General features: G+C 50.1%; 1 protein-coding gene across 1 annotated transcript in view; it reads right to left on the minus strand.

The window, feature by feature from the left end:
• GRIK4 (glutamate ionotropic receptor kainate type subunit 4) overlaps window positions 1–13,604 on the minus strand; it is a 350,201-nt gene that overhangs the window by 41,520 nt on the left and 295,077 nt on the right. Inside the window, exon 12 of the mRNA XM_027081840.1 lies at window positions 3,825–3,938. Coding sequence (XP_026937641.1) covers window positions 3,825–3,938 — 114 coding nt within the window. The remainder of the gene's footprint in view (window positions 1–3,824; window positions 3,939–13,604) is intronic.

A 13,604-nucleotide genomic window follows, 5' to 3' on the forward strand; every position in this document is an offset into this window, starting at 1 on the left:
TCAAAAGAGCAAAACATTCTTCTGATTTTGGCCCTGGAGATGCCTGGGCAAAAACAGATTATGCCCCAAGGTTGGGAGGAAGGGAAATATCCCATAATCAACTTATGACGATCCACATTCATGAAAGAACCTAGGTAATCTGAGATTGCTGGAAATTCACAAATTATTTCTGGTTATCTTCAGGCTTCAGAGACATACCTGCCACCACTTGTTATCTTGGAAGGTTTTGAAGAATTTCTAACTAGTCATTTATACTTTGTGTTAATTATTTTTACTTTTGCACACAGGTTTGATTATCACCAGACGCTCACTTTTCAGTAACAATCACTCCTGACTTGGGTGACCTCAGACATAGAGCTAAGAGATTCCAGGTCATTATAGGTTATAAATGAAATTAAATGAACCATATTTTTGCTCACAGAGAATTATCAATCAGAAAAAATTCACAAAATAATAAACACCCAGCATTCAATTTCATCAACTTAACGCTGTTGTATCAGAGAGAGCTTCTCTGTGTAGTTTTAGATTTTGGCGCTCATGGTGAACTCTGCCGGGCTACCCTTTGGTATTAGCTGTTCCTGCTGATGCCTCTTTTCTTTCAGATTCTGTGAAGTTCATCTCAGACTTGTTCTCATTGGATCTCCCCTGATTTAATCGAATCAGGATCGTTCTCTCCCCAGCTCACTCTTTGGTACTTTCTAAGCATTCTGCCTCATACACAGAATGCACTCAATAAATATTTGTTGAATAAACGCATAAACTGTCAGTTCTGCTTAGTGTGAGCTGTTCACGCCAGCACTCAATTTTTACTCAGCTTGGCCCCCTGTTAGAAATCAGATCTGAGCAGCTGTGTGGCACACTAGTGTGTCAGTAAGGAGGTGGGGAGAGGGGAGGAATGCTGACCAGAGAGGGGAGCTGTGTGGGTTAGGTTCTCCAGAGAGACAGAGAGAACCAGGAGGGGGTCTGTGTGCGTGCATGCGTGTGTGTGTGTGTGTGTAAGAGAGTTATTTCAAGGAATTGGCTCATGTGATTGTAGGAGCTGGTAGGTCCCAAATCTGTAGGGCAGGAAACTCAGACAAGATTTCTATGCGAAAGTCTTGATACAGAATCCCTTTTGTTTTGGGAAACCCATTTTTGTTCTCAAGGCCTTTTCACTGATTGGATGAGGACCACCCATATTATCAAGGGTCATCTCCTTTCCTTAACATCAGCTGATTGTAGATGCTAATTGCATCTGCAAAATACCCTCACAGTATCATCTAGACTAGGGGTTGACCAAACATCTGGGCATTAGAGCCTCGCTGAGCTGGCACATAAAACTTCACATCCCAGAACTAATGCAGGGGAGCTCATACAGTTATAGGTTTGCACGTGGTAGGAAACATCTGGCCAATGATCCAATTAAGATTGTCCAGAGGATCGGAGAACTGGAGTTTGGTTCTGGCCAGAGTTGATATTCAGGACAATCGTGTCCTGGGTGGTGACGGTAGCCTAGCAACAGATGTTCCCAGGCGGTGGAAACACTTGGGATGACGCGTCTTCACCCATGTGGATCCTCTTTGCCATCGGGTCACGAGTGGAGCTCTAGTGCCCTTGGCCTTAATCAAGAAATCAAGGCCAGAGCCTTGCCATGTGGTCTGGCCACAGCAGAAAGGCTGTGTGTCTCCATTTCTTTTGGATCCTCTTCAAGGCTCAGTTGGGTGGGGGGGCACAGTGGGGCAGGCTCAAGAAACAGCACTGGCTGGAAAGCTGCCTCGGGGGTACCAATAGATGTAATGATGACAAGAACGTTGTCCCAAGAGTCAGGAGACCTGGATTCCAGGCCCAGCTCCAGAGGTGACCTTGGTCTCCTCATGTGTAAGATGGGAATTATAACATCTTCCTTCTTTCCTCAAAGAACGGCCCTGAGGACCAACTGAGAACAGGGGCACAGAGAGCCTCACTTACAAGTTATGCACAGGTCACACAAGGCAGGTGGCAGCCTGGTGTCACAGAGAGAGCACAGGCTCTCACCACACCATCCTGGGTTTGAACTCTGCTCTTACATTAAGTGGTGCATGGGCTTGGCCACGTTTTTAGAACTGATTGCCACTGTTTTCTCATTTCTAAAATAAGAACAAGTCGACGGTATTCATTCACTAGGACTGCCATAACAAGGTACCACCGACTGGGGGGCCTAACACAACGGAAATGTATTGTCTCACAGCTCCAGAGCCTAGAAGTTCCAAATCAAGGTGTCAAGGACCATGCTGTCTCTGAAGGCTTTACAGGAGGGTCTCCTTCGTCTTCTTCGAGCTTCTGGTGGCAGCTGGCAATCCGTGGCGTCTCTTGGCTTGTAGATGCATGACTCCAGTCTGCCTCCAAATTCACAAGGTCTTCTCCCCTGTAGGCCTATGGCCAAATTTCCCATTTTTTATAACGACATCAGTCATTGGATCAGCCCTGCCCCATTCCAGTATGACCTTATCTTAACTTGATTCTATCTGCAAGGACGCTGTTTCCAAGTAAGGTCACATTCACAGGGCTGGGGGGGTTAACGCTTCAACACAGCTTTGGAGGGGACACAATTCAATCCATAACAACAGCCCACATCACAGGGGCCTGAAGAGTATCTGGCACATAAGAGGCACTCAGTGAATGGGAGTTCTCCTCATGGAAAGGAGAGGAGGAGGGATCAAAATCCCCCTTCACTCACAAGACAGACGCACCCGTCACCGCATTGACTGTGACCACAACCTCCCGTTTCTTTCTGTCTTAGCCTGGAGAGCTTGGGATTTTGAGGCTGTCTCTTCTTCCAGATGATTTGGCCCCTTTTTCCAAGTCGGGCAAGGGGCACGATGGATGCTGAGGTCCAGCCCAGAACCGGGCTCTTCGGAGCTGCCTCAGTGGGCTCTACAAGAAGACCTTCCTCCTGCAGAAACGGGCCACAGCTCCTGATGCCGTGGCAGCTGGCAGACTGAGGCTGCAGACACAGATAATCCCCTTCCTCCAAGGCTGAGATCAGAAGCTGGAGGGTCACTTCCTCAGCAGGCATGTGGGGTGAGCTCTTGGGTCCCTCCCTGCTGGGCAGCCTTGTGGTGCCAGGTGCTGGAATACACCATGTTGGCATGAACTTGGACGCCTAAAGTGACTGGACCATTGGGGAAATCCACATAGTAGCTGTGCACTTAGAGCCAGTTCGGATGAGGGTATACTCTCCCCCCACCAGCCAGTAACTTTGACATCACGTCCATCCTCTGGTGCCCATGGGGGAGCTTTCTCAAACTCATTTTTATACTGACTCTAGCCACCTAACCAGAGAAGTCTTTTTTTGTAAGGAATGCAGAAGAGGGGACAGGCCAGGTATAAGTGACATTACATTATCCGCTCTTTATTCCCCAGTACAGATAATCAAGAGAGGGAGTCTGCGTTGCCTCACCAGATGCAATGCGCAAAGTGAACAGAGGTGGGCCTGAAAGTTGCTGAAGGCCTTGGGAAGTCCGGGGTGACTTATCTGGGCTGGGGACCCACCCACTAGGAGGAAGCAGAGTGACTCATGGGGCCAATGACCAACACACTACGAACCAAGGGTTGAATGATCATTCTTGGCCTTCCCTATTCAGTGCGGCAGAAGCAGTTTTTACTGGAAAGCCCTCAAGTGTGACTCTTCCATTCCCCCTGTTTGCAAGTCCTTGCAGCTGATGGGGGAAAAAATAGCCCAGCACATTTGCATTTAAGTCTTGAAATCTAAATATTTCTGTGAGTCATTCATTATTATCATATAACTCAGTGTTTGCATGCAAATAACTTTAATGCCATAAATGCTTATAAAATAAATCTCTTACCATATGAACTCGGTAAAGAATGCTAATTCCCAGAGTCATGAATGGCTTTGAGAAATCAATCACCTTCTCCCGTTCAGCGGTAATGGTGAGGCCCGCCACGGCCAGATCTGCTTTCTGAAAGGAACAGACAGAGATCATCAGAGGGGTGGCCACGGGAGATGGGGGCACAGGGACTTGTGATCAGAGGCCGTCACTAATGGGGAGATGTTTCTCTGGTCTGGCTTCTCTGCTTGGGGACTGACCCTAAGTAGCCAGAGGTCTGAACGATCACTCATGAAAAGACATGGATATTGAAGCTGTAACTCATGTTCATTTGAGGTTAGACCCCTTTAAATATATAAATTAGTATTAAAAGGGGGGATCACTACTGACTGTTCAGACAGACTCAAAATGCCCTAGGCGAGGGAGAACTGGCAGATACAACTTCTGGATACTCAATATTGAGTAGTTTTTTTTTCAGCTGATCAACTTGTTGAACAACGAAACTTCACTGAGTCCCTCTGCTGTGTGCACTTTGGTGAGGGAGTTACAACGAAAGATAAAAATGATGGCCCCCTGGAAATTAGAGGCAATCTAATGCAACCCCAGGAAATAAAGGCCAAGAAATTGAGCAAGGGGCCCAACATCACAAACCTTGTCCTTGTCAGCGGTAGGACCTCACCTCAGGCTTCCTGGACCACTGGCCTTATGTTTCAGTCAAGGTTAAAATCCAGGTGCCACAGGGCTTCCCTGGTGGCGCAGTGGTTGGGAGTCCGCCTGCCGATGCAGGGGACACGGGTTCGTGCCCCTGTCTGGGAAGATCCCACATGCCGCGGAGCGGCTGGGCCCATAAGCCATGGCCGCTGAGCCTGCGCGTCCGGAGCCTGTGCTCCGCAACGGGAGAGGCCACAACAGTGAGAGGCCCGCGTACCACAAAAAAATAAAAAATAAAAAAATAAAAGAACACATTGAGGTCAGGGGCTTCCCTGGTGGCGCAGCAGTTAGGAGTCCACCTGCCGATGCAGGGGACACGGGTTTGTGCCCCGATCCGGGAAGATCCCACGTGCACTGAGCGGCTGGGCCCATGAGCCATGGCCACTGAGCCTGCGCGCCCGGAGCCTGTGCTCCACAACGGGAGAGGCCACAGCAGTGAGAGGCCCGCGTACGCCAAAAAAAAAAAAAAAAAAAAAAAAAAAAAAAAAAAATCCAGGTGCCACAGCAGAACTCAACGAAGGGTCTCTGGTCCCTTTCATGCAAAATCACCAGGTGTTTCCTTCTTTTCTCTTTGCCCCTGCCGTGTACCTCAAGTGCCCACACCTGATGGAAGTCTGGCCTGAATTAAGGTCTCCTGGGAAAGGAGAGGCTGTCAGCTTCCTCAGTACACCTCTCTGTCAGGAAGTTCTTCCTTGTGTTTAATTTCAATCCACCCTGTTGCAAAGCAAGCTTACTACCTATTGGCCTGCTCCCCTATACGTGGAGCGGCGGGAAAGGCCCAGAGCTGGCGTTCAGTTCTGGCCATACTCTGCACTAACTAGCTAACTAGCGTAGGCTAGTCATTTCACTTCTCTTGGCTTCCTTAATCTCATCTGTAAACCAAGGATGTGGGGTTGAGACAGTGCCAGAATCCTTCCCAGCAATTCTCTGCAAGTGATTCTCAGAATGTGGTCTAGGACCACCAGCATCAGAATCACCTTATTCTGATTAAAGAATAAGAATATTAAAGAATAAAGGGCTTATTAAAATGTGAATTCCTGAGTCTCATCCCAGACCCCATGGATCAGACTCTGGTCGTGGGGCCCGGGAATCTGCATTTGTGACCAGTTGCCCAGGTGATTCTGACTTATACTGATATTTAAGAATGATGTTTTATAACCTAGACATGTATCCCAGACTGGTCTCCATTGAGGTTTACATTTCAGCTTCCTTAACTCCTAATTCTGGTGGATCAGTTGATATAAAAGACGGAGAAAGAAATGAGGGAAAGTGAGGTATCCAACAACCTACAAACAGGCCAATCAGTTCCGAATAAGTACACACACACACACACACACACACACACACAGAGGCACATACACACACGTGCACGATTCTTCCTAAATCATTGCAAAGGAAGTAAGGAGAGAGACATGCCACCCTCATTTTACGCACAGGGGATTTATAAGTTGTGAACAAGACGAATACAACCATTGGCAAAGATCAGTTTCTTCTCATCTCAGCCCCAATCCTCCACCCCAATTCATGCTAAAGGAGTCACACGATCCGGCATCGGTTAACAACTTAGGGCCTTATAAAGTGAGGCCAGGCTTAAAAGAGACTAGAGTGCAGATGTAAGAGATTTTTAATAAAAAATGAAAAATGTGAATGACTCCTTGGGTTCATTCTGTATTTCTCTGAGAGAGTGTTGATGACTGCTGTCAAGTGAATCAACCCAGGAGGAGAGAGTGAAGTTTGATTAGAAGATTGTTAGTGCCTTCATTTGGGGGACCCTTCAGAGAGTTGTTTGGGCCTTTCAGAACCTCAGCCCCTCCCTCAACGATGGTGGCCCTGACCTGAGGTCCTCTCGCGAGCACACGTGTAAAGCAACAGAAATCAACCACAAAGGCGCAGCAGGTGCAGTGCTGGTCCCCTGTGTGCAGCCAAGCCCCGCAAGGACCTTGGGAGGAGGAGACAAGAGTTAAATGGGCTGGAGTGAATGAACTGAAGAAAAGGGTAGAAAAATGCAAACTGATAAGACGGGCAAGAGGTAACCACAGCATCCCGTCCTTTCTCTGGTTATCAAAAAAAAAAATAGATCTATCCAAACCAAGTAACCAAAATCAACAACCCTATCCTCAAATTTCTTCCCCCGAAACCCCCCGCCACAGGCTTCTTCCCAAAAGGGCAAACTTTGGATTGCAATTTGGAAATCATTTCACAAGTTTATAAAAGTTGGCCAGCGATGACATTATGGTGAAACAATTCCATATGGAGAGAAAGATGGAAATGGACAGCGTCCCGGGAGGGTGCTTTCCTGGATAGGAGCAGGACCACACACCCCGGGAGACAGTCTGCCCCAGGCTCAGACAGGGTGCTTCTGTCGAGTCACAAACGGACAGCTCCCCAGACTGGGCCAAACAGGAAAACTGTCTCCTGTGGAAACTGCTGCCTCCTTGCCCTGCAGCCCATCTCTCTCTCCTTTGTCCCCCGCTCAAGAGTAAGCTGGGGGCAGGGGAGGCAGGGAAGGAGGGATGAGAAGCTAGGAGAAACCGCGGAGGTTAGGTACTGGTTGCTTTTTATTTTCATCGACTCAGTAGAGAACAGTAATCAGGTACCTTGGCTTCAATGCACCCTGGGGTACCAGCAACAACCTGGTGGGAGCAGGTTATTCCAAAAGGCGTGCATGCCTTTTCTTTCTCCTTAGTTAAAAAGACGTTGTGCTATAAAGCAGACTTAGATGCGGAGATCATGTGCCACAAAAACAAACTAATGACCAAAGTGGCGTGGCTGCAAAAAAATGCTAGCAATTGTGGGCGTGACAGGCCAAGGGAAGAGCGGGCACCATGACAGTTCACCCCAGCCCTTCTGCATCTCTGGTCACTCGTTGGGGAGGGCTGCGCTTTCCAGTTGAAAGAGCCACAGACAGGGCGTCAGAAGACCTGGGTCTCGTCACAGCTGGGCCACAAACTCACCGTGACCTTGGGCAAGTTCTTCCGCTCTCCAGGCCTTAGTTTCCTCCACTCTGAAATGAGAGTTCAGTCAGATGCTCTCCAAGCTCTTTTCCGGCCCTAAAATCCCAGGCTTTCACTTTGCAGGGCTCGGAGGGAAGGAGCTTCGTTTAACTGGCCCCTATTTGCTCAAGAAGATGATAGCGGTCTCCAGAATTGAATGCCTCAGAGAGGTGGAGGAGGAAACTGTTTATCAGACTAGTCGGCAAAGAGTAGCACCCAAGGCAGGGGAGGCCAGAAAGGTCCGGAAGATACAACACCATCTGGAGAGAGCAGATCCGGAAGTGTAACCCCGGGGGCTGGGAATGCAGAAGAGGGTAGAACCCCCGGAGCCAGAGAAGGAAGACTGGGAAAAGGGAACATGCAAAGAGTTCTATTAGCATCATGATGCTCCTGGTTGCTGGTGTGCGTGTGTATGTGTGTGTGTGCGTGCACGCGCACACACACAGGTTTATAAATACATTCTCTCTGAGAGAAAGACCTCTCTCCTCTTCCCATTTTTGATCAAAAGTGTTCTTTGAAGAGCTTTGTGTTCTGCCTCTGAGAGATCCCCTCTTTTATCTCCTGGATGTTAGTGGCATTTCCGAGGGGAGGGCAGGCTGCAGGCAGCCTGGAGGTGACTTCCAAAACATACTACTCTTTGCCTCCTGGGTTTAAATAGGGGTCATGCGACTGCTACGCTCGCCATCAGAACCTGAAGGCTTGGGGTGGCCGCTGCTCTTCTCCTGCATGTGGGGCCTGGCTGGGAGGAAGACAGTGAATTCACAGCAGGACTCAGGTCTGCGCCTGTCTCAGCCTGCTGCTCCCACCCTGTGCTTCCCCGAGATGCCACCAGGAAGGCCTCTGCCCGCAGTGCCACATCCTGAAAGACCTGAAGGAACAAAGCTTTCCTCTGTCTCCCTCTCCTCCTCTTTTAGACACCTGCTGCTCCCTGTTGGGCCCAATTCTCTCCCTTCCCCTCAGCAGTGCTCCAGCACCCTGGGCAGACTTCCATAGCTTCAGCCCTGCCCCATCCTCCCAGAGCCCCTCCCTTACATGGGGCCCAGTGAATGAGAGGATGGGGCGGGTCAGAAGACCTGGCTCTGCCTTTTGCTGACCAAATGCCCATAGCAACTCCCTTACCCTCTCTGGGACTCAGTTTACCAGGCTATACAATGGGGCAATGCCTGCCTATCAGTATTATGTGAGAGTCAGGAAGAGAGGATGGGTATGGAAGAGCCCTATAATCTCTGCACACTGTAGAGTCCGGCCACACCTATCTGGGGCTATGAAGGCAGTAGAGAGGGTGGCTGAGACTTGGACTTCAGCATGGGACAGACCTGTCTGGACTCTGTTACTTACTTACTTGCTGTGTGACCTTGGGCAAAAGTCATGTAACCTCTCTGAGCCTCAGTTTGCTCATCTGTAAAGTGGGGATAATAATAGTACCCATTTCCCAGAATTACTAAGAAAGTGAATGAGATGATGCTTGCAAATGCTGAGCATGGGGCCTGGTTCAACGTAAGTACCTGATAAATGTTTGCTGTTAAGATGATAATGATAGTGATGATGATGATGAACTTGACGATGCTGAGAATCTCAACAGGGACCTCTGGAGACGGTATCTTTTTTAAAAAAATATTTATTTGGCTGTGCCAGGTCTGAGTTGCGGCATGCGTACAGGACCTAGTTACCCGACCAGGGCTCGATCCCGGGCCCCCTGCACTGGGAGCGCAGAGTATTACCCACTGGACCACCAGGGAAGTCCCTGGAGACGATATTTTAATGCATGATGAGTTGTAGGCATAGCTGGGGAGCAGTCAGGCCTGTTCTACCTCCATGTAGGCAGAGGCCTCCGGACATTTGGCCCCTGGTAGCCTTTCCTAGGTGACCTGAGACATCCACACAGCTGTACTGACACACTGTGCTTCCCTGGTGTGACTGCCCATCTCTGAAGATCCATGTGAGGACCCTCTTAGGGCTGGTACGGTCCCATAGCTTAGAAAACTCAAGGAAAAACTGCCATGCAGCTTGGAAACCAAATCGGGTCATTCTCCAGCCTCTTCCCCGTTATATGATTCTCCTCTGCGGACGGCAGATTAAATGACGTCCTCAGCTCCCTTTGAATTCTTGGATCCACCATGCTATCTCTGATCAGTTTCCAGATCTTTTTTCTCTGGCTTTTTTACACGGCCCTCCTGCCTCCCAGTCGCCCAGGGTCCTGCCCCCTGGGGAGGCAGCCGTCCTCTACACCAACAGCTTTTCTACTCTTTTGCTGGTCACATCTGCACAGATCTTGTTTCACCTGCTGCTCAGACCCCATAGTGCCTCACATTCTTTCCTGGTATTTATTTAACTCTGTAATTGTGTTACTTAATGCCGGAAAGCTTTGGGAGGCTACAGTTGGAATGAGAAAACGCTACACAGAGTAAGGCTGTACTGAGCATTGCTGGAAGCCTTCATTCCAAGGTAATTGTCTCTGGAGATCCCCTGTACATTGAAAAGGCTTACAGAATTCCAAGCAAGGCCAGGCCTGAGGCAGTGAGAGCGGCGAGGACATTATCCATAAATACCCAGAAAGGAAAGACCCCCAAGTCCACCAAACCTGGCTTCCCAGGGAGGGACAACTCACATCAGGCTCTGGCGGAGGATCTGCAGGCTGAGGGTGACACGGGGCCACGGAGCTCATCCGGCCCACAGTAAACGCTGTGTCCTGGGCTCTGCCCTTGAGTGTGGAGTCTCAGGGTAGGCAGAAGCCACTGCCCCCTCCCCAGCAATCCCTTCCTCTTTAACACTCAGCATCCCCTCAACACTCTTTATTGACCGCCTGCCCTGCTCCCGGCAGTGTGCAAGGTTCTGGGATACACGGGGTGGGCAAACACAGGCATGGCCCCTGATGGCCAAGAGCTTGCAGCCCGGTGCGAGAGGAAGTTGTCAGATTGTTGAAGAAAAGATCTGTAAAACTACAGCTGTAATAAATGTTATAAAGGAGTCATTTGTGGCACCATGAGCAGGTAGAACAGGGGTTGGCAGAGTCTTCATGGGAGCTTTCTCAAGATGAGACTCAGTTACCTGAACAGGAATTACCAGTGAGAAGGCCTGGGGTGAGCACTCCCAGTGCGGGGGGGTCAGCACGTGCAAAGGCCCTGAGGCAGGAGGGAGCTTGGTGCATTCCAGGGGCTAGAAGAAGGCCAGAGTGTCTGGAGTACACAGGGCTGGGGAGTGTGCTGTAAGATGAGGCTGGAGTGGGCTTCCCTGGTGGCGCAGTGGTTGAGAGTCTGCCTGCTGATGCAGGGGACACGGGTTCGTACCCTGGTCCGGGAAGATTCCACATGCCGCAGAGCGGCTGGGCCCGTGAGCCATGGCCGCTGGGCCTGCGCGTCCGGAGTCTGTACTCCACTATCCACTACGGAAGAGGCCCCAACAGTGAGAGGCCCGCGTACCGCAAAAAAAAAAAAAAAAAAAAAAGAAGCAGGGACCATGTCTTCAAAAAACTTAACTTATATAGTATTTCAAAGTTGCCATTTAGCTCCATTTTACAGACGAAGAAACTGAGGCCTAGAGAGGTTATTAATTTGCTCAAGTACACACAGCTAGGAGACGGAGAGAGCTACCTTCAGACGTACAGATTCTCAGGTCTGCTTTCTTATGACTGCACTGTTCACAGGGACGTTCCCAAAGTGGACACACAGTAAATCTCTAGTTAACAACCAGTGCAGCTAACAGGGCAGGGTACAGGGGGACAACACCCCAAACATGGCCTACCCTCCAGTCCCGCCTTGCTGACAGCAGAATCAGGCTGATTTCGGACATGTGCCTGTATGTAGGAGGGATTTTGTCAGGAAGCTGGGTCATTATAACCGGATTCAAGTCATGGTCTGGACACTGTGAGATACAATTCCTCATCCTCCAGCCTAAGGAAGACTTGAAGCCCTAAGTCCCCACTAGAGGGCTCCCTTCTCCCCTTGCCCCCTCCCCAGGCCCAGTTCCCTGAAACTCCTCGGGCTACACAGGGAGCCCAAGCAGAAGGGGAAGGGCCTCACACCCTGCCATTAAGGCAGCAATCAGCGGTGCTGGAGATGGGGGGTGGTTAATTACCCGCCGGAAAGAACGGGGACGCTGAGGACAGGCCCTGGCTTTTCCTGCTGCTCAGTGGAGCAGATTAACATCTGCAGCTCAGCCCATTTCAAATTAGATTATCTGCTAACTTCCTGTCTTTTGATCCATTCACCTCCCGGGCGCCTTCCTCCCACCCTCCCCTGCCCTCACCTCGTGAGATGCCCAGGGAACCTGCCGTGATTCACCGGGGTCTCCATGCTGAGCTGCAAAGGGATCTGAAGGCGCCCGGAAGCTCGCTCTCACTCCTGGCTCCCCTGGCACTGGCAGGAACCCTCAGACTCCCTAATAACAGGCCTCAGCAACGTGCACAGCTGCTCTCCTGCCGCAAGAGGAAGGCGGCCTTCCCACTCCACCTGCTGTGGGCTGAGGCCGAGGAGAAACTTGTAGGGTCCCGTGGCACCTGCCAAATGTCTGGTGCCCTGTTCACTGGGGAGGCTGGGGGTCAACCCCACCCTTCTTCCCTCCCTCCCCAGCCTGCTTGCTATTCAGAGGGAGGCCTTGATCAGAGCCTTTTCGGATCCATCTGAGCCCAAGTCTGTGGGATTTACTTGTGTTCCCTGGACGGAGCCTACAGTGCTCGGAGTCAGGCCCAGAGGAGCATCAACATTCCTGGGGAAGCAGCAAAATTATTTGCAGGCCCAAGGGCTCCCCAGTGCTATTTCTCGAGCTGACAGCATACTCTCAGGGCTGGATGAATTTCTTTAGAGTTAAATTAAATTCCCCATGAAATATTTAGTTAGTTCAGCTCAGGGTTGCGTAATTGGCCTATGTGGGCAGATTTGAGGAAAGAACCAGGCTTGAGGAAAGAAGGGTTGGCAATTCATTCACAGGTAAAGTTGTGCAGCACAGGGGTCCAAGCTGGGTCAGGAGGCCAACTAGATATTGCTGACCTTTGACCTCTTATCACATGCTCCCATCTCTAGCCATAGACCCTCTTGCCCTTTGGTGTCAGAGAGATGTATGTCTGAATCCCAGCTCTGCAATTCTCAGCTGAGCAAATTACCTGAAATCTGGGCTTCGGTTTCCTTACCTCTAAAATGGGCAGAAACATGCCTATTTCTCATGATTGTTGTGAGGATTAAATCCGGTAACCTGTGCAGATGGAGCTCAGGGGTAGTCCCGCCCCTTACAATCCCCTCTTCCAACTGTAGCCAGTGGGGTGTTTGAAAGCTAAGGCAGCTCTTGCCATTCTCTGTATTGCCTTTTTACACCTTTTTATGCCATGGACCCTGTTAGTGGTCTGGTGAGGTCTGTTAACCCCTTCTTTAAAAATATTTTAGGGCTTCCCTCGTGGCGCAGTGGTTGAGAGTCCGCCTGCCGATGCAGGGGACACGGGTTCGTGCCCCGGTCTGGGAAGATCCCACATGCTGCAGAGCGGCTGGGCCCGTGAGCCATGGCCGCTGAGCCTGCGCGTCCGGAGCCTGTGCTCCGCAACGGGAGAGGCCACAACAGTGAGAGGCCCGCGTACCGTAAAAAAAAAAAAAAAAATTAAAATGTTTATTATATTTGCTGTATCACGTGACTGTATTACACAATACAGAATTACATAATTGTGATACACTGACCCCGAGAGCCAGAAGCAGCTCTCACAGCAACATTCGAATGGCACCTTTGGCAACAGTCACAGGCATGGCTAATACCACTATGATTTGTTGCCCACATTTGTAATCGAAGGAAACTTTACATTTCAGTTTGAATTTAGAAAAACACAGATGTAAATTTTTCCCTTCTAAGCTTATGGTCTCTCTTGATGCTCTCCTCAGACGCTTGGGTGTGCATGGACCCCGGGAAAGGAACCCAGAGAGACCTCCCAGTTTACTGACCATGATTCCTTACTACAGCCCACCAGGCATTGTGTGATAGGGCCGCGCCCTGCTTCTCAAATATGACCAGTTCCTTTGCGCCTTGGAATCCTGGCATTTACGCTTTCCTCTCCCTGCTCCACTCTGCCCTGGCTTTGGCGAGGCTGGCTTCTGCACACTCTGTTCGGATCTCAGAG

Source organism: Aethalodelphis obliquidens, unplaced genomic scaffold, assembly GCF_003676395.1.
Source record: "Aethalodelphis obliquidens isolate GAN/ISIS:26980383/991018 unplaced genomic scaffold, ASM367639v1 scaffold46, whole genome shotgun sequence".
In the NCBI taxonomy this organism is placed as follows: domain Eukaryota; kingdom Metazoa; phylum Chordata; class Mammalia; order Artiodactyla; family Delphinidae; genus Aethalodelphis; species Aethalodelphis obliquidens.